General features: G+C 49.3%; 2 protein-coding genes across 4 annotated transcripts in view; one reads left to right on the forward strand and one right to left on the reverse strand.

Moving 5' to 3' along the window:
• Nucleotides 1-2,764: 2,764 nt before the first annotated feature.
• On the forward strand, nt 2,765-15,754 carry CTNNB1 (catenin beta 1). Of its 3 annotated transcripts, none has more exons than XM_029940523.1 (15): nt 2,765-2,825; nt 3,252-3,479; nt 3,686-3,939; nt 4,062-4,300; nt 4,389-4,590; nt 5,528-5,672; nt 8,949-9,052; nt 9,131-9,469; nt 9,736-9,894; nt 11,416-11,535; nt 12,112-12,262; nt 12,346-12,467; nt 13,378-13,438; nt 14,461-14,681; nt 14,988-15,754. In XM_029940523.1, the coding sequence occupies exons 1-14, from the start codon at nt 2,813-2,815 to the stop codon at nt 14,667-14,669; spliced, it is 2,346 nt and encodes a 781-aa protein (XP_029796383.1). In that variant the 5' UTR covers nt 2,765-2,812; the 3' UTR covers nt 14,670-14,681; nt 14,988-15,754. The 3 variants fall into 3 exon arrangements, with proteins under 3 accessions (XP_029796383.1, XP_029796384.1, XP_029796382.1); XM_029940524.1 differs by having other exon boundaries at nt 15,147-15,754; XM_029940522.1 differs by having other exon boundaries at nt 14,461-15,754.
• A 4,556-nt stretch (nt 15,755-20,310) lies between these two features.
• Nucleotides 20,311-25,381, reverse strand: part of ULK4 (unc-51 like kinase 4) — a 492,439-nt gene continuing 487,368 nt past the window's right edge. Inside the window, exons 38-39 of the mRNA XM_029938787.1 lie at nt 23,061-23,146; nt 20,311-20,484 (exon numbers count right to left, since the gene is read on the reverse strand). Of these exons, the coding sequence (XP_029794647.1) occupies nt 20,406-20,484; nt 23,061-23,146 (165 nt within the window). The 3' untranslated portion in view covers nt 20,311-20,405. The remainder of the gene's footprint in view (nt 20,485-23,060; nt 23,147-25,381) is intronic.

Here is a 25,381-nt window from a genome sequence, read left to right on the forward strand (position 1 = left end):
AAGCACCACTTGGTGGTGATGAAGCTGGCAGGACACAGAGCATCCTAATATATTCTGTAGTTTGTGATCACTGCATTTGGGAACATTTAATACTTCATAATTTGATAGCATCATCCCCCCTTTATCTTGAGATGGTGCTTAATGGTCTTTTCCCCATTTTTGTTTCTTCTGGGTTTTGAAATGCCTATTAGTTGGAGCTCTGATCCCCTGGATGATCATCTTGTTTTTTTCTCTTTTATATTTTGAACATCTTTCTTCTTTATGTTCTAGGAATTTTTCTCAACTTTGGTTATATAGTGAACTTTTAATTTATCATCCCCAATCTTGATGAGGGTAATAAATCCAAACATTCTGTTTTCTTCCCCCACCCTTACCCCCATTTTAAAATCCTGTCTTTCTCTGGAGTCCATTTTTCTGTTATTTGTTTCCTTGAACTTTTCCTTTGACACTGAAGGTCTTCATGATGTGTTTGATGAGCTTCGGTTGGTTGGGAGCTCTAGGAGTGGATTGACAAGGTGTAGGGGGGAGAAGCAGTCCTTGGGCTGAAACCTCTGTCCAGAGGAGGAAAGAGGAAGGCTTTCCTTGCGGGCGGAATTCTGGCCTGGATCTCTTTGGACAGTGTATTGCATTTCGTTAGTGAATAGTTCTCATAGTTTTGGTAAATTTGGATTTGTCTGCAGCGTAATGTAGGAGGTAAGTTGATCCATGCTGTTGCTTATTTAGATCCCCATTTTCATTCCCACTTTTTACTTCTCAGCCTGCTGGATTGATACTTGGCCTCCTTTATGACACAGGATTGTAGTGAAGTATAAGACTAACTTTTATGTATGCTGCATAAATTTTAAAGTACTATAAAAATAATAGTATTAGAAATCCCCAACATACAAATAGATCTTGTAAGTTTGGAATAATGAACTTGCTTCTTCCATAAAATCACTATAAATTATGGTCAAATTACAGGTCATCTCATATAAACAGATTTTGCCCTAGAACATGGCTAAATATTTTGCCTTTGCATCAACAACAAGGAAACAATACTATAAGTATTTTCTTCCTTGAAGCCATATGCACTTGAACATGGAACAACGTAGGCATTAGGGGCACTGACCCCTCTCTACAGCTGAAAATCTGCGTATAACTTTTGACTTGCCAAAAACTTAACAACTACAATAGCTTCTTATTGGACCAGAAACCTTACCAGTAACTATACAGCTGATTAACACACATTTTGTATGTGTATTTTAGGAGACTAGTTGGTTTCTGAGCCCTGTGGCATTGGAGGAGCCCAATGTAGAACTTGTTTTAAGTCACCTTTCTCGGAAATATACTGAGAGCTGGAGTGGGAAACTGTTTCCAGAGAGATGGAAAAATATAAGCACACAGCATCAGTGAACAGAGACTGTGGGTATTTCTCCGTGTGGTCTGAAGATCACTGTACATCCTCGACTGTTCATTAAAAATTCAGGCTTCTGTGCCCCACTCTAATCCTATTGAATCAAAACACTGCACACATCATTCTGCTTAGTATCTTAAAAGATTGTTATTGACAGGAATCACCTTTATTTTTTGTTCTTCATTTTGCCTTGTACAAAGATTGTCAGTTGTTTCTACCGTGGACACTAAAACAGTTGTATCCACAGCTCTTGTCATCTTTACCTCTCAAGTGACCTTCGTGGTTATAAAAATCTAGTACTGGAAGAGCAATTTTAGGAATAATTAACACATGCTTCCTTTACATAGAGCAAATAGGACTTTAGTTTCCTATTTTCATTAAACATATATAAACTCTGTTTTACATCGATAGAATACACAGTTCAGACATAAATATTTTAGTCCACATTTTTACGTGTTGGTAAAGTATTATGTTAATTTGTAGTGCAGGATAAACCTGTTTAGGGGGAATACTGTGTAATAAAGGGAGTTTTGTTATTGGGAATATCTAGTGGCCATGAGCCTTCAAACTGTTCTCACTTGTAATTCCTGTGTGATTTTCCTGAATGTTATACAACAAAGCCAAAAGGCAAACATAGATGCTAAGATTTTTATATAGATGTTTAAGTTTTTTATATTGATAAAACAACATTCCAGTCAGTAATACTTGTATTTATAATATGTCATTGCTATAAATTTGAACTAGAAAAAATTTACTAAAAAGATGCTCTTTGTGTTGCAAACTTTATTTGAAAAGGAATTTGACTTCTTAGTAAAAGATCTAAAATCCAGTGTTCTGATCTAGTTGCCAAAACCTGCTTTACAAAGGTATTTTAGATGGCATTGAATCAGTAAAGAAAAACCATTTTATGAACATTTGGTATTTTTTTTAATTTCATGTCCAATCCCACTGTACAAAAAGATCTGAGTTTTTCAGTGAAAGAAGCTAAGAAGGGAGAGGGCGAATTGATTTTGAATAGTTTCTCCCCCCACCTTGGCTTTCATCCCCCCACCTTGGCTTTCATTAAAAATTTTCTTCATCCACGTCAATAATAATTATGCGTTTTGACATCCTGAAAACTGTAATTTGTATTTCTACTTAAAAAGAGGTGCTTGTTAAAGAGGAGATTTTACTCGGAGGTTCAACAGTGGTGGGGCTGTGGTTGAGATGTCCGGAGGAGACCATGGAGTTTGGGTTTCACTATCACGTGGTAAAAGGGGATGGTGGCTTTTTGTGGATATGGTCCATAATACTTAGCAGCCCATCCTAGTGACTTAAAAGTATTAAAAACAAGCAAATTTTAAGTCCTAATGACTTGACTAACTCTTTCAGGGCATCTGAAGCACACCCTACACCAGTTGAGAAGATCCTGTGTGGACAATGGCTACCCAAGGTTTGTATCATAAGTCTTTAGTTGCCGAATCGGGGCTCTGCTTCTTGCCATTAACCCAGATGGGCTCACATTCCCCTGCTTCACTCCCTCCCTGCTTGCTTGTCAGGCTGCCTTTTGCTCCATTTTCCACTCACTCCTAAGGGTTTGGAGAAGTAGGAAACAAGCCACCAGTGGAATCTGGTCTGGATGCCTGCTTCTGGGGCCTGGACGCAGCACCACTCTGCCACTGCGTTAGTGAGCGACTGTCAGGTGGTCCCTGAGAGTGCACATACGTCCTCACTGAGCCAGTCCTGGCTGCCCTTCTTATTCTTGGCCGTCTTTCAGATATGACTGCTGCTGACAGTATTTCAGTGGGTCCTATCACAGATTTTTTAGTGAAGATAACATTTCCTTGGTAGTAATGCTAACGCTGCTTGACTTTTGTAGCTGACTTGATGGAGCTGGACATGGCCATGGAGCCGGACAGGAAAGCCGCGGTCAGTCACTGGCAGCAGCAGTCTTACCTGGACTCTGGAATCCATTCTGGTGCCACCACCACAGCTCCATCTCTGAGTGGCAAAGGCAATCCTGAGGAAGAGGACGTGGACACCACGCAGGTCCTGTACGAGTGGGAGCAGGGGTTTTCTCAGTCCTTCACTCAAGAGCAAGTAGCTGGTAAGAGGACTGTATTACTGCCTTACTAAACGAATGCAATTTTGAGAATTATTCTTACAAAAGTTAGTAATAGCTTAAATGTTGTAAAGAAAGGAGGGTGATTGCAGTGTTACTTTAGGTAACATTTAGGGGATATATTTTGAGGTAGAACATATTCAGGTGAATGCCGAATTAAGAATGATGAGTGTTGAATGTATCTTTTCCAGATATTGATGGTCAGTATGCAATGACTCGAGCGCAGAGAGTGCGAGCTGCTATGTTCCCTGAGACTTTAGACGAGGGCATGCAGATCCCGTCTACACAGTTCGATGCTGCTCATCCCACTAATGTCCAGCGTTTGGCTGAACCATCACAAATGCTGAAACATGCAGTTGTAAATTTGATTAACTATCAGGATGATGCCGAACTTGCCACACGTGCAATCCCCGAACTGACGAAACTGCTAAATGATGAGGACCAGGTCAGTAATGAGGTGGCTGGCTTTAGTCTGCTGTGAAGGAAACGCTCAAGGAAGGAGTCTCAGTGTCTACCCAGTATCAGTATCGAACACTGATGGTGTCTCTGATTTCCTATACGTCATAGGTGGTGGTGAATAAGGCTGCAGTTATGGTCCATCAGCTTTCTAAGAAGGAAGCTTCCAGACACGCCATCATGCGTTCTCCTCAGATGGTGTCTGCTATCGTACGCACCATGCAGAACACGAATGATGTGGAAACCGCTCGCTGCACTGCTGGGACCTTGCACAATCTTTCTCATCACCGCGAGGGCCTGCTGGCCATCTTTAAGTCTGGGGGCATTCCTGCCCTGGTGAAGATGCTCGGGTAAGAGGACGTGGTCAGAATGCTCGGAGCTGAGGGGGAGGAGCGTGCCGGCATTGCATTTCTGATGTCGCTTTTTTCTTCTTCCCAGTTCACCGGTGGATTCTGTATTATTTTATGCCATTACAACTCTCCACAACCTTTTATTGCATCAAGAAGGAGCTAAAATGGCAGTGCGTTTAGCTGGTGGGCTGCAGAAAATGGTTGCCTTGCTCAACAAAACAAATGTTAAATTCTTGGCTATTACAACAGACTGCCTTCAGATTTTAGCTTACGGCAATCAGGAAAGCAAGGTAAAAGCATTTTTCTGAACGTGGTTGTCACAGAGCGTTGGGAATCCCAATGTCATGTCCTTCTGTGGACTCTAGCAGATTCTTTGTGTGCCTCACCCTTTGTATGTATTCTTAAAAAAAGTTGGACACCTGTTTTCTATAAATGTATGTACGTATCAGGTGAGTTTGAGCCCTGAGTTGGGCTCTCTGCTGACGACGTGGAGCCTGCTGGCGGTTCTCTCTCTGCACCCCTCCCCCCTTGCATGTGCTCAGTCTCTTCTCTGTCCCTTAAAATAAATCAACTTAGGAAAAAAAGTAAAGAAGAGGAAAGGTTTGAGTTGAGATTCTTAAGCTCAGCGGGTCCTACGGGACCTTGTAGAATATGTTGAAAGCGTAATGGAAGGCAGTCACTTGTAACAGAGGCGTGAGCTGACGAGATTTGTTTTTAGAAAATCAGGATAGTTTGGGGGTAGGGATATGGAGGGAAGTAAAGGGTAAGAATGAAGGATTATTTTATGATATCTCATTTTAAGGTGAATAATGATTAGGAACAGTCAAGAGCCAAATGGTTAGGAGTTTTAAGTGCCCATTCTGGTTCACGTTTTTAACACCTCTGCTTTGATACAACTCTAATATCTAGTCATTACCAGACTAGCCATGCACACCAGCATGGTTTCTGTGGTTTTGTTGTGCTCTGACCAGCGTGGGAGGAAGAAGATTGGAGCAGAGTTGATCTGTTCTGGGGAGTACTGAGATGCCTGAATTTGAGTGGAATCCTGTAGAAGGAGTGATTAAACAGGGGCCCAGTATGGGGATCTGCATAATGGGCTCCTGGAATACATTTAGATCAGCAGCAAGCTGGCTGACATGTTTGTATAATAAAATTGGTTGGTTATGTGGCTTTTCTTGGGCATAGGATGACAGTTCCACGACTAACCGTATATACGTGTCTTTGTAGCTGATCATCCTGGCTAGTGGTGGACCTCAAGCTTTAGTAAATATAATGAGGACCTACACTTACGAGAAACTACTGTGGACCACAAGCAGAGTACTGAAGGTGCTGTCTGTCTGCTCTAGTAATAAACCAGCTATTGTAGAAGCCGGTGAGTATTCTCAGTCTTGTATACGGCATCTGGCAGTTCTAATTTGATTATTGTTTTAGGGGAAGAGTAATGCAACGTGATCTTAATGGGCTGAAACTAGATGGTTCTATGCAGTCTGTAGCCAAGGTCGCATTCAAAGTGTATGTGCTGTTTGATGCCTGCGTGGGTGCTGACTAAGCCTCGCCAGGTTTAGGCACAGTTGCTGTTTCCATCGAAGATGATGGCTGGTGCTTGGGAGTTTCTGTTGTGTGCGTGTGGGTGGCAGAGGAGAGGAGCAGGTAGACCAGCCAGGCCTTTTACATTTTCATCGTGAGGAAACAGTTACTCTGCAGCGACCCAGCATCCGTTCTTTCTGTAACCCTGCTTAGCAGGACCTACCTGGGCTCTCAACCCAAGTTTCCTATCAGAACTGGAAGGGGGAAAATATGGAAACATTTAATAGAAGAAAATACCTGGAATAAGGTGTAGGTAGGGTTAGTGACACCTGTTTTTCTCCCTTGTTGAGAGTAGCTTTACTTGAGAATCTGTGGGAGAGAGGGGCATTGTGGTTGCCCAGGATAGCGGCTGGCACGGAGATGGGCAGGTGTGCCTGGGTTCATCTAGAATAAGGGGATGAGGAGCGCCTGGGTGGCTCAGTTGGTTAAGCGTCTGGCTTTGGCTCAGGTCGTGATCTCACGGTCCGTGGTTTCGAGCCCCACGTCAGGCTCTGTGCTGACAGCTTGGAGCCTGGAGCCTGCTTCCAGTTCTGTGTCTCCCTCTCTGTCTGACCCTCCCCTGCTCATGCTGCCCCTCTCTCTCTCTCTCTCTCTCTCTCTCTCTCTCTCTCTCTCTCAAAAATAAATTTAAAAAAATTAGAATGAGGGGATGAAATTCTGACCCAGCTGTACTAGAAATATGAGTACTTGTGAAAAATGTAGAGTTTTGCAGACTTAATCAGAATCCTTGGAGTGAAGTGACCAGGTCGTTATTTTTAAAAGTTAGCCAGGTTATTCTGATGTTCGTTTGTATGTTCTGAAAACATTCGGCATCAGTGTCTTAAACACCAGAATAAGCATGTGGTATGTACTGGATAACGAAGCAGATATGGTCCCTACATTCTTCCATTCTGGTGAGGTGACAAAAATACACAAAAAATGGGGGCCTTATAGCTTAGAATGAGTGTCACAGAAGATAAGGCCCAGTAAATAGTGATCAGAATTACAGCGGGGAGAGGAGCTCCCTCAGAAAGGGATGTAAAATGGGATTGCAAGATGAGAAGTCCCTATTAGCCATATGAGAAATGGGGATTAGATGCTTTTCAGGCAGAGAAAAGAACCCAATGCCATGTCTTGAAGGTGAGAAAGAGATTGTTGAATTTTAAGTGCTAAAGAGGAAGTATGTGTAACTTGAATTTAATGAGTAATGGATGAGTAGCCCAGGATGAGGTTGATGAGCTAGGCAAGGGCCATATCTTGCAAGACTTTCTAGCCCCCTGTAACATGTTCATTCATGCTTCCCTACACCCCCCCACCCATCCCCAGCTTTAGAACTACAGACGTAGAATAGGTTGGTTTGCAGTGCCAGGTGGGATCCAAATCCTGAAGGGTTCTTTAAGGTTATGCTGAAGAGTTTGGCCTTTGTCTGAGATGATGAGAAGTTGTTAATGTTTTGCTAAGCAGTGGCATAACCTCAGAACGACGTGTTTGGAATATTAATACTAACAATGTACGACAGTTTGACCAAAAGCAAGCAGACCAGGCCACTTGAGCTGTGTTACAGGCTTCTATTTGGTATTAAAAAACAGAAAGGATGACTGTTTTGAGGCTTCTGAAAGACCCCATAGAATGTGAAAACTTGGGGGCTAACGAAGTGATTTGTGGTGGGGAGAACATTATAAATGGAGCTACCACAATGGATTGGTTGGTTTTTGGAACAAGATAATTTAAGAAGCTGAGACATGCAGAGTGACTAAAAGACTAGTAGGTAGCTGGAAATGTATGGCACAGAAATGCCGGGGCAGATTGGGCTAGAAGTTGGGGAATTGACCTCTCCATATACAAGGGAACGGGGAGGGTGTGTGCCTTAAAGTCATCTGCATGCAGTTCTTACCTGAGACCTCAGGTCTGCGTGTTTTTGAAGTCTACAGGCTGTTCTGATGGGACATTTGGGGTTAAGTCCACCCTGTCAGAGTGAATAGTACAGGGAGGGAATGAAGTCTGTGAAGGAGAGAAGGTAGAGGGGAATCTAGACAGCAGATACTGAGCATCAGCCTTGTGCATCTTCGTTAGTAGCCGGAGCTGCTGCAAGGAAGGTACCAGATAGGGACCATGCCGGTCTCATAGGGGAGGGAGACTTAATTTTGTAAGAGGCCTGAAAAGGGGCACCGGCTGGCTCAGTCAGTAGAGCATGCGACTCTTGATCTCTGGGTCACGAGTTCAGACCCCACACTGTATGTGGAGCCTACCTAAAATGAAAAATAAAACAGACCTGAAGAGATGAACAAGGAGACAAGGGAAAGTATCTCCCTACCTTCAGAAGTGACAGAGATGATCTCTCTTCAGTAGGAGAGAGACGGGTGAGATTAAGCCAGTGAGGACTTGACGTTCCATTTAGATTCCTCCACCAGTACCCTTCCTTAGGGTCCTGCATGGTGGAAGGCTGTGAACCGTTGGGCCACATGTTATGGAGTCCGTAATTTTCATACAGTTCCTGGGAATACACTGGAGTTCCAATACCTTTTAAAATTGATCCTCCTCAAGTCTTTGCTCAGATGCCACAGTGAGGTGATCTTATTACCCTACTTGAAATTGTGTAGTGCACTGCCCCCCGCCCCGCAACTTGTGTTGGTTTTTTCCATAGCCCTTAACACCATCTGCAGTAGTTTCAGTTTATTAGTTGTCTGATTGTTTATTGTCTGCCTCCAGCTAGACCATGAGCTCTATGAGAGTAGGGGCCATAGAATCTTTTGCTCACTGGCACAGCTCCAGCTCAAAATGGTCTGATATTAGGTGGATGTTTTTGAGATGACTGAATGGATGTAAGTAAAATTACGTAAGGAGGACTGTGGAGATGGAGAAGCTTATTCACATCTTGGGAAGGAACAGAAGTTATCACTGGTTGAGGTGAATTGGAAAAGAATGGGAAACTGAGCACCATCCTAGCAAATGAAAAGAAATAAAGGACTCAGGGGGATAAGTTTTGGCAATGAAAAGGGACACCCTATAAGACTAGAAAAGACGGTGCTGATAGGAATTGCCAGGTCATGGCCATTGCCTTAGATCTTTTTTCATATTGTAGGTGGAATGCAAGCTTTAGGGCTTCACCTGACGGATCCAAGTCAGCGTCTTGTTCAGAACTGTCTTTGGACTCTTAGGAATCTATCAGATGCCGCAACTAAACAGGTAAATTTTGAACATGCCAGTGCCTTGGTGATAGAATGAAGATGAGTATGTACTGAGCGTTTGTTCTTATGTCCGTAGGAAGGGATGGAAGGTCTTCTGGGGACCCTTGTACAGCTTCTGGGCTCGGATGATATAAATGTGGTCACCTGTGCAGCTGGAATTCTCTCTAATCTCACTTGCAATAATTATAAGAATAAGATGATGGTCTGCCAAGTGGGTGGTATAGAGGCCCTTGTGCGTACTGTCCTTCGTGCTGGTGACAGGGAGGACATCACCGAGCCTGCCATCTGTGCTCTTCGTCATCTGACCAGCCGACACCAGGAAGCAGAGATGGCCCAGAATGCTGTTCGCCTTCACTATGGACTGCCAGTTGTGGTTAAACTCCTGCACCCACCATCCCACTGGCCTCTGATAAAGGTAAATTGTCAGTTAGAATAGAAGGTTGTAGAATTGAACATGAACTACCTCTACCTCTTGGATGGTTCCCTAGGCATGAGGGATTCACAAGCACGAGTCCTGTCCTTAGTGAATAGGACATGTGGGCTGCGGCGGGCTTCCGCAGTGGTGAGGTCTGTGCTGCTCTCAAGTGTTACCCATAGATCCAGTGCGGTGGGAATTTTAGGCTAAGAAAATGATTTTGTTGAGTTACATGCTGGCTCTTTTTTCTTCCTTCTTATCTACAGGCTACCGTTGGATTGATTCGAAATCTTGCCCTTTGTCCAGCAAATCATGCACCTCTGCGTGAGCAGGGTGCCATTCCACGACTAGTTCAGTTGCTGGTTCGTGCCCATCAAGACACCCAGCGCCGGACGTCTATGGGCGGGACGCAGCAGCAGTTTGTGGTAGGCAGATCTTCGCGGTGCCCCTGGCTATTTAGAAAGAGTGCATAAAATCCTAGGATCCTGAACTTCTTTGCTCATTGGTTCCCTCCATCTTCCCTCCTGAGGGGCTGTTGGCTAATGATTTAAAAAAAACTGATGTGTTCCTGTGGCTGCAGAGAAGACCAGGAATAATGTGGCCCCCAGTGATGTTGCCTTTGACCTCTCCTTTGCTTCTGAAGTCCTACAAAGGGAGCATGGTGCGGTGTCCTCCTGTGGGGTTAGGCACTTCTGCGAGGTTGTCATTTAATGCATAGAAAGGTTTATCTTTCTAGGAAGGAGCAGAACCATAATTCGAATCCAAGTCTATCTGATTTCAGAGCCTCTTACTCGCCATCATAACCCGAGTTTTGCCTGTACATATTTAACGTATCTTTTACTGCCTCTGCCAGGGATGGTTTAAACTGTTTCCGCAGTCCTAAGAATACTAACAGATTTCAAGAATAAGTAGCAGCATTTCTGGACTCTTTACCCATAAAGCTCTTATCCATAAGCTCAGCCTAACGTTTTTGATGTCAGGGTTGCAGCCTTTAGAAACTAGCTTTGCTACAAGCATCTAGAGACACTGTATGTAGAATTTATTCCTCAGAATGTATTTTAAAATTCAGACCTTCAAAGAGCTTTCTCTTATTTAATTAGGTTACTTTAGAAAACAGGAGCCTTCCAGAACAGATTGGGGGAATCTCTCACTGGGAGGGCTGATGTGTATGCGCTCTTTACCGGGCTTCAGCTTCTCCATTCATTCCTTCGGGTACCGGCCTGTCTCCATGGGGTGGCTCAAAAGAATACAAAAGGGCACCTCTTATTTTTTAAGTTTTTATCTTGAGGAAGAAAGGAGTATTTGTGTTTTTATAAAAATCAAATTGTTCATAAAAGCCGGTAAAAGCAGAATCATAACCTTTTTTAAAACTCGGAAACCGGGAAAGCAGACAGCACTTAGGTTTTGCGCAGGCCCACGTCCTCCTTCCGTGGAAGACTGCCGGTCAGCTCGTCTCCGCGGTGGTGAGGGCTGGGTTTCCCCCCTGACAGCTCAGTAGGGTTTTCGCGCTTGGTGATAAAGTTTGCTAGGTTTTCACAGAATACACATAGATCTGCAGACATGGAGCTTGTGGAGGAAAAGCATTAGTCAGTCTGCACATTACTTTCCCATCTTTGCGTATCTTTTTTCTGTTTCCTATCATCTTCCTTTTACCTGAAGTAGGTGACTTTGACCGGCAGAGGACACGGACGCTGTAATTCCTGTGTATTGTGTGTGTTGGGGGGAGGCGTGCAGCTTGAATCAGTGCCATCGTGAGGCCTCCCCTTCGTGACATTCAGCTTCTTGAAATCTTCCTCCATTCCTAAACCAATTGCAAATTCTGGGGAACTTCAGGTGTATAATGTGAATAATTAGTCTAGGAATTGTGACTCGGAACAGAAAGCCTTTCAGGGTTATACACTTTCGAGGTGAGAGTGCCCTGTTTGTTAACCGTGTTCCTCTGGTAGGAGGGGGTCCGCATGGAGGAAATTGTTGAAGGTTGTACCGGAGCCCTTCATATCCTAGCTCGGGATGTCCACAACCGAATCGTTATCAGAGGACTAAATACCATCCCGTTGTTTGTGCAGGTATGCTGGTTTTATGGGAGGCATTCTAGATTTTATGCATCCATAAAAATTCAGGAATTTAATGTTAAGCAAAATTTCAGAAAATTAGGGACCAAGTTAGCGGCAATTTTTCATCAGTCTCCAGTGATAAAATGACAACACCCTGTTCATGGCCCTGCCAGAGCATGACGGATGGAGTCTCCGTGTGTAGTGTCCTTTTAGCTGAGTCTGTTTTATTTTATCAGAAGTCCCTTCACTTTTCTTGGGCACTGGGAGAAACCGTGGGACTAGAGCCTGAGGAAGGGCGATCCGTCACACGCCACTTTCGGGGTGCGGAGGTTTGGAGGGAGGAGAGCTGGTCAGGCCGCCAGCCACCTCCTGCTTTGTCCAATCTGTAGAAGAGTTTGTGGTTGAAAATGTTCCAGAAATCCAGGGCTCCAGAGCAACTGTCTGAGAACCTAAAGTTAGAGACTGTGATTTAACACCAATAGTGTAAATGCTGTCCTGTCTCTGAATTGGGAATATTTGCCCGACAGTGGGGTGCTCGCCCTGTTTTTTCTTTGGGTTTAGTTAGGCTTTGTGTGTGTTTCACCCCAGCTGCTCTATTCGCCCATCGAAAATATCCAGAGAGTGGCTGCAGGGGTCCTCTGCGAACTAGCTCAGGACAAGGAGGCCGCAGAAGCCATTGAGGCGGAGGGGGCCACGGCGCCGCTGACGGAGCTGCTTCACTCTCGGAACGAAGGCGTGGGTAAGTGCCGGCGGCCACAGCCTCTAGCTGGCGCGTGCAGGGAGCCTCGGCTTCTCCTCACTGGCCTGTCTGTCCTCTCCCAGCAACGTACGCAGCTGCCGTCTTGTTCCGGATGTCTGAGGACAAGCCCCAGGATTACAAGAAACGGCTTTCGGTTGAGCTGACCAGTTCTCTCTTCAGAACGGAGCCAATGGCTTGGAATGAGGTAGGCCACGTGGACATGATTATTTGGGAGTGGGTGGCTGTCCCTCCAAACACTCGTGCACATCTGTGTGCATTGATTGTGTCCTTGGCTTGAATATTGGTCCTTCCTGCTGCCTTAGCAGCTGCTGTGCGGAAGAAGCGCAGCTCGAAGCAGCCGGCTCAGGATCGACCGTTTGTGCTGCTGCTCAGCGTTAGAGTTCGTGAGGGGGATGGAGGAAGAGATTACCAGGTTCAAGCATCTTATTCAAAAGGGAATATTTTCCCTTTTAAGGAAAGAGGCACTCTCTTAAACACTGTAGTTGGAGGTTAATTTATTCTTTCTGTGAATTTGTCTTCTGTATTCAGCTTCATTACAGAGTTCTTAAAACATTAGAACCGCACTAAAAGTTCATTCAGTGATGTTACGTTTCCAGTCATACAGTGGATTATAAGAATGGAAAGAGAGCCTGTAGATTGTTAGGTTAAAACAGAGAAAAAAGCAGATTGTCAAACAGGGAGTCATTTGTTCGTTGGGCTTTTAATGGGCAGTCTTAACATGTTCCAGCTTGGGCTGACCTTCCCCAAACCTGTTCCTCTCATTGTCGCCTTCCAGCTGCTCAGGGTAGAACGCTTCTTTCGTCTGACATGCCCTGTTTGTCAGAAACTCCTGGTGGGGGTCGACACTTAGACTATTTTGTTTCCGGTTATATGTGCTTGAAAGAATAAATCAGTGACTGTTTCTAATGCTGTGTGCATGACAAAACATGCTGCTTTAGGTGTTCGCAGTTCATCTTTGAGGGCAGAGCTCGAGCATTTCTGTGAGTCCGTGCTCCTGCGATAATGTGGAAATAAGTGTGTTCTCAAGGTACCAGAGACCACACTTCAGCTCAGAGTTTTCATTTTGCTTCCTTGCCTTGTGCCTGTTTATCTAGACTGCTGACCTTGGACTTGATATTGGTGCCCAGGGAGAGCCCCTTGGATATCGTCAGGATGGTATGTGTCTCCTATTTCCTGATTAACTCCAGGTCGTGTTAAGGTTCCAAAGCTTTATCAGAAGAGCTAGTTTGCTCATCTGGGAAACCAGCGTTGGCATGGAAAGTAGTGGCAGCAGTTAAAGGCACTTCTGAAATTCCAGAGTCAGCGGCAGTGTCTTTCTTGGAGCCTGGGGAATTTTGAGCCACACACCAAGCAGGCGACAGGATCACACTAACAAATAGCCTGCACTGCAGAAGCCCATTAGTAGTGACACATACTGCCGGTTGCCTTTGTACACGCTTCTCTTTGTCGGAGAATCTGTACATCCCTACAGCCCACCCAGGAAGCTAGAGTAGAGGAAACTTTGGCCCCAGGCTCAAATCTGGGGTGGGTCTACATATTCTGTTACTAGGGTTTTCCAGAAACTTCGTTCACATCTGGGTAATGGAGATGGAGCAGGGGGTACACCATGAGTAAATACAGCTCTTGTATTTATAACCTCTGGTTTTTCCTAGTCATTAAACCACTAAAGCTCGTAGGTATCTTAGTTGACAGATCTGTTAACGTCAACCCTTAATGTAAAAGTTTCACTGGAAATAGCAGCTTGGGTTTCCACAGTACTTCTGTATCCCTGGACTTGTCGGCAGATAGATTACATCTGCCAGAGCTCCTGCTTTTGCTTTCTTCTCTTGCCCATGACTTCTTGATCCCTGGGTGGTCACACACGCAGTAGACTGCTGGCTGCCCCCTCTAGGATTTTATGTCTCCGCCTAGGCAAACCCAAAACGTTTGGTGGTAAGCTGATGGTGTGGTTAGAACTTGCTGGTCTGCCTCTGGTGGAAACAGACTTTATAGCCTCGTGGGTGGCCTGGCACCGAGTAATTACTTGGTGAAGAAGCTGGAAGTTGAAGAGGCTAGAAAGGCCTGCTTTCTGACAAGCTCACTGACCTCGAAGGCCCAAGTTTCAGTGTTAGTGTTAATGTCGGTCTCCTCTTTCCCTGTGCCCCTTCCCCCTTTTGCTGCCTCCCTGACTCCTGTAGATCCCAGCTACCGGTCCTTTCACTCTGGTGGATACGGCCAGGACGCCTTGGGTATGGACCCCATGATGGAGCATGAGATGGGTGGCCACCACCCCGGTGCTGACTATCCAGTCGATGGGCTGCCGGATCTGGGGCACGCCCAGGACCTCATGGATGGGCTGCCTCCAGGCGACAGCAATCAGCTGGCCTGGTTTGATACTGACCTGTAAATCATCCTTTAGGTAAGAAGTTAAAAAAAAGCCAGTTTGGGTAAAATACTTTTACTCTGCCTACAGAACTTCAGAGAGACTTGGTTGGTAGGGTGGGAGTGCTTTAGGCCTATTTGTAAATCTGCCACAAAAACAGATACATGCTTTGGAAGGAGACGTCTTGGAACATTTGAATGTTCTCAGATTTCTGGTTGTTAAGTGGTCATGTGTGGAAGTTATTAACTTTAATGTTTTTTGCCACAGCTTTGCAACTTAATACTCAAATGAGTAACATTTGCTGTTTTAAACATTAATAGCAGCCTTTCTCTCTTTATACAGCTGTATTGTCTGAACTTGCATTGTGATTGGCCTGTAGAGTTGCTGAGAGGGCTCGAGGGGTGGGCTGGTATCTCAGAAAGTGCCTGACACACTAACCAAGCTGAGTTTCCTATGGGAACAATTGAAGTAAACTTTTTGTTCTGGTCCTTTTTGGTCGAGGAGTAACAATACAAATGGATTTTGGGAGTGACTCAAGAATTGAAGAATGCACAAGAATGGATCACAGGATATGGAATTTATCAAACTCTAGCCTTGCTTGTTAAATTTTTTTTTTTAAATATCTGTAATGGTACTGACTTTGCTTGCTTTGAAGTAGCTCTTTAATTTTTTTTGCAGTAACTGTTAGTTTTTTAAGTCTCTCGTAGTGTTAAGTTATAGTGAATACTGCTACAGCAATTTCTAATTTTTAAGAATTGAGTAATGGTGTAGAACACTAATTCATAATCACTCTAATTGTAATCTGAATAAAGTGTAACATTGTGTAGCCTTTTTGTATAAAATAGACAAATAGAAATGGTCCAATTAGTTTTCCTTTTTAATATGCTTAAAATAAGCAGGTGGATCTATTTCATGTTTTTGATCAAAAACTTTATTTGGGATATGTATGGGTAGGGTAAATCAGTAAGAGGTGTTATTTGGAACCTTGTTTTGGACAGTTTACCATTTGCCTTTTATCCCAAAGTTGTTGTAAACCTGCTGTGATACGATGCTTCAAGAGAAAATGCGGTTATAAAAATGGTTCAGAATTAAACTTTTAATTCATTCGACTGTGTCAACCTTTTTTTCCTTGTCATCGAATGGTTTGTGAGGATAGTTTATTTGGTTTCATCCTGAGGAAAACACACACAGTGAAATAGTGGAGGTTGCAGTGCCAGAGCGCCTCACCCCAGACGGGATTGGGTGCCAAGGTTCTTCACCACTCGGTCTCGGGCTGGACTGCACCAGAAGCCTCAGTTCGGAGGCGTGGGATGCAGTCTTTGGGCTCCACGGAACATCACTGAAAGCCAGATAGGCTCCCCAGCTCCCAGTTATCATCAGATGGTTCCTTCCCATTAAGGTCATAAGAATGAACTATGTGGGTTTGGATTTCCAGCCCCTTCCCACAAACGTGACTCATTGGACGAGGGGAATTCCTTCAGTGCCACTTTGAACTGAAAAGTGAAGACGGTTTAAGTGTTGATGTTTATCTAAACGTAACTGGGGAGACCAGGTGAGCGTATTTCACTTGTGTGCCAGGCAGGCCTGCCGTCCCGGCGGTGGGTCTGGCGGGCGCAGTTCGTCCTGCAGGGCAGGGCCTGTAGACCTGTCAAGGCTTGTGTTTTGGTCTTTAAAGAGCGAAAGTGTTTTGTGCTTAGGGAGAGCTGTTTCTGAGTTACTGTGTATTTTTATCTATGATCATGACTTCGATGAACATGCTCACTTCCCCTTTGTTGAATGCCGTCAAAGCCACCGCGGAGGGAACCCATACCTGGCGAGGCGGTCGGCTTCAGGGTCCTTCCAGTTCGGGACAGAGTCGGCCAGTGTCTCCGGAAGCTCTGTGTATGGTTCCGCAGCAGGGGTTTCATTTAAAGAAATTTTTAAAATCAGAAAACATTTCCGAACTTTGATTAAAACCATTATAGTTTTGAAGTTCTCTTTAAAAATGTAAAGTTAATCTGATTCAGCAAGGTGGTTCTCCAGTGTATTTAGAAGTTCAGAGGGCCAAGAGGAGCCAAGACTGGTGAAGACTGAGGGGAGGGCTTGCTCTGTCAGCGGCCGCGGCCCAAGTGTACGACTAGAGACAGGGATCACTGGCGCAGACAGACAGACAGAACACGGGAAAAGTGTGATATGCAGACCTAGACCATACTTCAGAGGCGGCGTTGGAGGTCAGTGTGAAAAGGACGGACTTCTTAGTAAAGGTGAGGAACAACCGATGGCCATTTGTTTGTTGAAAATGGGGGGTGGGAGGGGGAGAATCCATGACCAACAGAATACCAAGATTGTAAAGACCAGCAGGATCAGTATTAATGAGTCGTCTTCTGCCTCAAGCGCCGTCACGGCGCCCGGGCCCAGGGCTCTGCCGCACGCGGGAGTGACTGGTCTCGGCCTCGCCCGGCAGGACGCGGGGGTCGCAAGCATAACGTTGAGCGGACACCAGTCCCAGGCGCGTGCTGCAGGACGTCACCGGTGGACTGAGGGCCCGAGCAGCTTTGAGGAAGTCACCCAGGGACGGATGGTTGGATTATACACAGACGAGAATAGCAGTGACCTGGGGACAGGGATGCATAGACATCTGCTCCCATGCAGTGACCACCGCTGAGCCGAAGAAGGAACAGCCCTTTCGTGTCGGAGCAGATGTTCTAGGTTTTGATCTGATTATTTGAATTCTTGACAGTGCAAGAGCTTACAGTGAATATGCTCTTTAATTTTTGTTTCGATTTCTGTAATAAAAGCAGGTCTGAATTGTGCCGGTTCCTGAAGCGGGGAGGGCTGACTGCAGTTGCTCTGTTCTGCTAGGCGAGGGTGTCACTGCCTCACCTTGCCTGCGTGGTCACCTGCCGGACGCGGGGCAGGGCTGAGGACAGGGCTTCTGTTCCTCCTGCAGCTGCAGGGGCCCCCAGCCCCCGTCACCTGACCGTCCCCACCACCTGTGCAGTAAGGGGCCCGGGATGCGATGGGGGAGAGCGGTCTTCCTCCCGGGCCCCGTCAGGACCCCACACCTCCCTGGTCCTCGTCCTGGGCCGTGGCTGCTGCCTGTGCCTACGCTTCTCTGCTCAGCCCCGCCGAAGCTTGAGGCTTCCGGGGCCTCCTGAGCTTTGACCGTTCTCGTCCCCAACCCTCCTCCCTCCCGTTCCTTCCCGAAGCTCTGCCTCAGCCCCCGGACGTAGCCATAGGTCTCGCCACCCTAGTTGTCTGTCGGCAGGGGAGGGAGACGAGGAGTCTTGCTTCAAGCTAGGACTGGAGAGGCCCAGTTCCTCTCCCCAGAGCCCCCGCGTTCTGAGCTGTGTCACAGGGACGAAGCCTGACCGCAGTGACAGAATTGACCTGAGAGCCTCACGAGGGGATCCAGCAAGCCTCCTGGTAACGCGGGAAACACGAGCCGGGAGGTGAGGCGAGTTCTGTGCTGCACCCAGAGGCCTGTGGCCTTAGCTGCCCCGAGGCTGGCTCCTGTCGGCCCGCCTGTGGCCAGAGTGCGGCTCGCCAGAGGGGCCGCGGGGCCGGACCCGCAGGCCGGCAGCTACGGGAGGGTTTGGAGCTCGGGCCTGCTGTTAATGGAGCGAGAGGCAGCCCCCTGCAGCCATTCGCCTGGTCTTGCCCGGCTCCCTAATTTGTTGCTCTCTGGCAGTTTCCCTGCCCCTGAGGCGGCTCAGCCTGGGGGTGTAGCAGTCAGGAGGCAGACGGCCGAAGCAGGGGGGCAGCGGGGGAGAGGGCCCCTCGCTGCCGCCGGAATCCCGAGAGCCCTACTGGGCCAGGAGCCCGGGCCTCGTCTTCCCTTAGAACTGGAGCCTGCCGCCCGCCTAGCCGAGCCTGTTCAGTCCCCTGCGCCCAAGCTCAGCGGGGCCAGGGCTGCTGCTGTCCAGGTGGCACCTTTATGAGATTAGTAGGACCCCCCCGGCCCCAGGACAGGGGGCTCACAACAGTGTAGGCGTGGCACGGGCCGCTCTAGCGGCCCGGCCGAGCAGCAGCCCTGCCTGCCCTCTGCCTGCTCAGGCCTTTCCTGAAAACAGCAATGCCGAGAGGCTCAGGGCCAACGACGGTCCACTCAACAAAACCGTTTGCGACGACAACTTCGTTGCCCCTCGAACAGCAAGGACGCCTCCCTGCTCCATTAAAGAGGTAAAGAAGACTCTTCCAGTACCCTGAAACAACATTCTGGGAAGACCCCAGGCACACGACTCCAGGGCGGTTCCCCCAAGAACCGAATGAAGGGGGAGAGATTTGTTTCCTGGGAAAATGGGGAGACCTGTGCCTGCTGCTGGTGCCGAGGCCAGGCCTCTGGCTGCTCTAGGGGCTGCCCCCCACCCCGGGGGCATAGCAAAACCAGCGGGGTCAGGGCCACACGGGCGCACAGCCTGGGGCCTCCCCAGGGGCAGTAAGGCTAGGAGGGCTGGAAGGAGACCGCCTGCTCCTGGGCGGGCCACTCTGCACCCCAACTGCCCCCAGCTCAAGCTCTGGGTGCCCCAGTGAGGGACCCACAAAGGCTGTGCAGTCCGGGTCCTGAGTTAAGGCAGACTCTGGGGCCTTGGGCAAGACTCCTCTGAGCCTATGCTCTCTCTGGAAAGGAAGCTAAGGCGGCCAGCTTTGTAGGTGGCATCGGCGATTAAAACCAGTAACGGACACGTTTTGACAGAGCTGGGCACAGAGCTGCTGCTTTCATTACAAGCCACACAGAAGCCCGGCAAACCACCCAGGCCACCAGGGCAACGTGGGGCTGTTGGTGACCACGTGGCCAGCTTCCCATGATGCAGGAGACGGGGCCACCCGTGTGCCCACGTGGCTGCCGCTCCAGCTTGTCCCACCCGGTGGGCCTGCCTGGGGCCTCTCTCTGGGACAGAACCCCAGCTGGGCCTGAGACCGCGTCCAGTGGTGGGGCGAACCCCCTGTGAGACGCACAGACGCGGAAGCTGGGTGGGCTGGGGGGCAGCAGCTGTTCATCTAGTCTAGACTCTTGCATTTGCCGCTGGGAAACAGGCGGCAGGGAGACCAAGGGAAGGCCTTACTTGCTTACTCACCCTCTTCGAGCTGCTCGGGGCCCACCCCTACCTTCCAGGCCCACAGCCCCCGCACACTTCTGCAGTGTCCACAGATACCTCCACGGGCCGGATTCTCACCTAGGAGGTTTAACAGCCTGTGTGTGACCAAACAGGAAGAAGCTGGAAAGGTTCCAAGGATGGGGGGCGGTGGCCACTAGGAGTTGCCATCAAAGTAGAATCATCCCCCATCATGACATTCAGATGGGCAGACCGTCAGAGGCCAGGGTTCCTCAAGGTTTTTGTATTCTTTATGCACACTTTTCATTGTCTGCCTGTTGGCGGAGCGTTGCCCGTCCTCCCCAGGGTTCTGTAAAAGCGGGAGGAAGACCAGAGTCTAAAACTAGCTTCCAGAGGCTTGCTCTGGAGCTGTCCTGCCTTGGAAGTCTGGAGGGCAGACCTGCTTAGAGATGCCACAGCCTGAGGATGAGTGCGGGCCGTAGAGGAGGCCCAGCCAGCCCACACGGGGGGCAAGAATGGCCAGCAGGCCCGGGTTTCCCACATGCCTCCCCCAAGAGGGAAGGGGCCGCCCCGTTCTGCGCGCGTGTGTCCTAGGGCCCGGAGGCCGTGACAGCACCTCAGCCGCAAGGTTCTGGGTTCAGCCAACTTTATTTAAAGTCCAAATAGAGCTACAGGTGGTGTGTGACCGTTGTGGCTGAGGGCCGGGCTGCAGAGCCGGCTCGTGCTAAGTGCCGTCCTGCCTGGCGTCCAGCAGCTGGAGGATCTCCTGGGCCAAGGAAGTCACCACGCTGTGGGCGGACGAACTGAGAGAGAAAGCAGAGTAGAAACACTTAGCCGTCCCCGGGCCAGATAAGCTCTCTTCCAAGGGGCCGGCCTCTCCTCTGCCTGAGTATCCGCAGGGCCAGCCGCTTTGCACAGCTGCCCCTGTGCCTCACCCTGGGGAGCAGAAACGGGACACTCGGTCCCCGAGCCTTAGCCCACCATCCCAGAAGGGCCCAGAACTGGCCACGCTGGCTCCCCTAAGCTAGGCCTGAGCTCCTGAGCCCGCCGTCTGACCACCAGCCGCGTGCACAGACCCTGAGCTATAAGGCAGGTCAGGCGGCAGCCAGGCCTTGCCCAGCCCGGGCCCGCAGTGGGCCTGCCCAAGCCTGCCTGCAGCTGACCTGTGCGCAGGGGCGAGGTCCCAGACCTGCTCGCATGCTGCTCTCCCTGCTCCACATTGCCACTTCCCGGCCGGCCAGCCAGGAGGCTTTAAATGAGACACATTGAAACCTGTGCCTTAACAACTGTTAGCGAGGAGAAGAATGACCGATAGCACTGCCTTGAAGTACAAAATTAGTTCACGGCAGACTCTGGGCCACACAGAAACAGGGTCATCGCCAAATAACCGGCGGGGGGGGGGGGGGCTGTGGTAGAGGTGGGTCGCAGCGACGGGGCTGCGGTCAGGGGACGGTGCCATGCATTCCTGCTCTGTGCATCAAACGTCCCAAGGGAAGGCAAGAATGCATTTGAACTCTGCCTGATCCCGGCCGAGTCGAGGCCAGTCTGCTGGAGTCTGCTGTCCGCCCTGCCCACCCGAGCGGCCAGAGGGCGCAGTGACCAGCAAGGAGGGTACACTGACCTCTGACGGCCACGCCAGAACTGAGAACCCAGCCCGTTCTTGGTTCAACATAAGAAGACCTTTTCTGGTTGGCCGTCTGAAGAAAGCCCAGATAGACGCCTTCCGAGCAGCAACCTCCCCAACCCACGGTCAAGGTCTGCCTGCTGCAGACATTTCAGTTGCTGGAGGGTTGGGGGCACAGGAGAGGCGACCAGCTTTGTGGAGCACAGGGCCACATTTTGACACATTTGGTCCAAATTTGGGTCCAGCCCTAAGGATGGCACACGGAGCCCCGGCTGGATGAGGGTCCAGCAAAAGCAGCCAGTGCAGAGGAAGGGCTCTCCTGGGCCCCCTCGGCACACATCTGCTGAGTGGCTTCATCACACCCAAGGCCAGGTCCCTGGGGACAGATGCGGCAGGGTCCTCACGGCAGTCTAGCAGGAGGGAGGCCTGCAGCCCAGCCCAGGGAGCCGCTGTGCACACCGTACACCACAGGGTCCCAGCAGGGCAAGGAGGCGCCCCAGCCCTGGGCCAAGCCAGCTGTCGTCCTGCCTCACCTCCTGGAAACCACACCTAACCTACCTCTGTGGCTAAAACTTAAGGGAAGGACCAGGATGGTCTAGGAGACGGCATCCCCTCCCCAGTCACCGCTTCTCAGCAGCGCCCCAGCCATGCATTTGCCTTCAAATTAATACCGAACCCAAGACCCCAGGAAGCAGAGCTCAGAGAACCCTGTGGTTGTGGAAACAAACCACCAGGAAATGCCAGCACCCATCCCATGTCTTGTGTGCCTAGAGAAGGCCGGGTACCTCTTAGGAAGTGGCTCCTCCCAGGACCTGGAGAGCAGCCGAGATCAGGGGACTGTGCCCCCCCCCCCCCCCCCGCTTGGGCCACCTCCCTCAGCTCTGGGGCCAAGGGCCAGGCTGCACGCCAGGCTCTGCGCTGTCACACGCGGTGTGAGCCACTGTACAACAGGCTCTGCCTAAGGGAGAAGGATGGATGCCGGGGGGCAACTTGCTTCTTACTCCCACGTAATCCTTCTTTGGTCACTTGGCATTAACAGCTCGGATAAGAGTAACAACTTGTAAGCCCCAGCCCGCCCCCTGCCACCACCTGTCAAGTGTGGGGTGTGTGCATTTGTGGGGGGTGGCATTGTCGGATGGACCCTCCCTGTGGCCCTCATTCTACGGAGCACCAGCCTCACTGTGGTGATGCTGAGATCCTGGCTCCGACCTTTACAGCGCGTGACCCACTCCGGCCTGGGTCACAGGGCAGCCCGGGTCTGGGCACGCACTTCTAGGATACACCGCGTGCATACGGGGTGTAGAGCTGAGGACAGGAGGCTGACCTAACCACGCACTGCCAGCTTCCGGGGGCCACAGAGTCTGTGTCGCAGGGTCCACGTTTTCCCTGAAGACCAGGCCCAGGAAGACAGCCTGGTGCTGTAGAGCGGGCTGCGCTCTCGCCCTGCCCAAACACCCCTGCAAGGTGCTGATGAGGCTTCCTTCCTGCAAGGAACCCACCCCCATCCCTCCCCAGCTCTCTTCCCCCAGCAGGGCTAAGACATTCTACTCTCCTCCCTCCCCCTGCTGACTTCCCACCCCCCACTGCGTGCACCCTAGGGGATGGGCAGGGGGTGGAGTGGCACGGTGGCCCCTCCCACACTGGCAGTGACCGGCTGGAAGGTATGGGTCCTTGGGGGGGTGGGATGGGGGAAAGGAGTGGTGAGTGCTTGCTGAGCCCATTAGACCCTGCACTGCTCCTTCCCGGTCCACTTACCCGCCAGTGGTGGCCAGCCACTCCAGAGCCCGCAGGAGGCTGCCTGCATTCTTGAGATTCTCCAGAAGCTTCTCATTGGATGTGACCTGCACCGAGAGGGAGAGGGAGGAGAAAGTGGTTGGCTGGCCCATCCCTGACTCAGGCTCCACTGGATAGGCACCCTGAGCCTTACGGAGTCCCCACCCCCCAGGGCACTACTGAGCAGGGCACTGGAGGCCGACAGTGGTGGCACCTGGGGGTGAGCGCAAGGGAGTCCGTCTGGGTAGGGTGCCTTCCACTGGGTCCCTCAGGAGTGTTCGTGTTCTGAAGCCTGAACTTCTGAGTTAGAGGAAATGATGGTGAATGAATTTTCTGGTTGTTAGAGCCAGGACTCCTTGGGACCTTGAGCCCAACACAACCTTTTTCGTATGGACAGAAGAATCAAAATTCTGGCTGTCTGGAGATCTGGGGGCCTGAAGGGAGAAGTACTACTAACCCAACCAGGGCACCCACCCTTTCCCAAGTACCGCAGGGAATGGGCCCCTGCTCACTGCCATGGTCCTAGGAAGAGCAGGAAACACACACGCGAAATCTCTGACTCTGGTGCCGATGAGCCGAATCATCCACGACCCAGGCTTCCAGAGACCTCATAAAGCTCTCCATAAGAGTCCTTGTTTGCAAGGCAAGAGGAGAAGGACTTAGGAATGAACCTTGATCCTAATATTAGATGTGTTCCTCTTAATTCAACTTTTGTGTCCTATTTTTGGTATTTAAAAAATATTTTATAAACACTTGCATGTGGTTTACCTTTCAGAAGTCTCCTGTCTGCTTTCTTATCTATTCTTTTTATTTATTCACCTTGCAAGGTAAGCACGTAGCATGTTTTGCATATGAGGTAATGGAGGCTTGGCGAGATTAAGGGGCCACAGTGGAGGTGCACCAGGAGCCTGATCATAACCCCACCATAAAGCTGGAAGCAGGCTGCCCTCAGCTGCGCCCACTGCCCAAGTGTTCCTGGTCTTTCCACTTGATCATAGTGACCAGGGCTGGATTAGCCTCTCTCCAGTTCTCAAGAAGAGGCCAAACATTGCTTAGCCAATCACTCATGGTGATAGGAAGGTCATAGGGGTTATTAGACCTTAACATGGACTCCACATTACATGTGAATGAATTGGCACCAGCACGGAGATCCGTTCCCACCTGCTGAGCGTGCCAGCCGCCAGCAGCCAGCTCGGTTGCATCAGGCATGAGTTCTGCAACGACTTGCATCTTAAATGAGCAGCGTGTACATTTGCTCTGAAATTACACCCAACTTGACGAGTCAGAGGCTGCTATTTGAAAACGTCAGCTGTAGTTCAATTGTGTCTGAAGTGCGCACAAACTTGTACGTAAGGGGTCTTTGGTGAGGCTTCCCACCTATTTTTCTCAAAACTGTGCCCAAAACAGCTCCGTTGAACTATATCTAGAATCACGCCCTAACCAGTCCGTGTGCAGAGGCTGTGCTCCAAGGAAATTACCCCACAACTTACAAAGAGAGAACAAGACTGCATCTGCACACAGGTTCACACGGTAAGTTAGACGGGACAAATAGAAAGCTACAGTGAGAATGAGGTGATCAAAGGGAGAGATCAAAATAGCATCCTGTGCAGCTGACGTAAGTGTAGCCATAACCAAATCCAATAAAATTAATTGAAAACTATGTGATTTGGACATTTAACTGGACTCTTACTAACAACACAGTTGTCCTGTATATAAAGATGAGTTAACTAGGAATAAATAATTTAAATTATATCAATCTGAGGTTCTAGTTCTGGGTAAGATGGGGAAAACACACCACCCTTTTCCTCCCTCTACATGGAATGATAAAACCGCAATTATAAAACACAGCACAGTTATTTGGGACACAGAAAAGTAAATAGCAACAGGCAGACTGGGGAAAGGCACTGGACTAAACTGGTGGTGACTTTACCACTTCTCTCCCTCCAGCATGGCCTGGATTGATGTCAGCAAACCTAAACCCTGGAACTGAGCACTGTGGGGCAGAAGAGAGCGCTCTGGGGCAATCCAGGCTTGAGAAGTGTGAGAGGAAACTCCCAGAAGTTCACGGAGAGCAGATGAAATCCTCTAGGTTCTTTCCTTTCCTTTTCCTCAGTTCTCTTGTCCCAGGAAACTCCGTGGTGGCAGTGGCAGCAGTAGCGGCAGCCGGAGACAGGAGCTCCAGGCAGCGCCCTCCCCTCCCCACCCCCAAAACCCATGACAGTTGTGGAAGTGAGCAGTTTATGGCCCGAGAATAGGAGATGCAAGGACCCAGAAAAGTACTGGGGATCATGAATCAGGAAGTC

Source organism: Suricata suricatta, chromosome 5 (assembly GCF_006229205.1).
Source record: "Suricata suricatta isolate VVHF042 chromosome 5, meerkat_22Aug2017_6uvM2_HiC, whole genome shotgun sequence".
Classification (NCBI taxonomy): Eukaryota; Metazoa; Chordata; class Mammalia; order Carnivora; family Herpestidae; genus Suricata; species Suricata suricatta.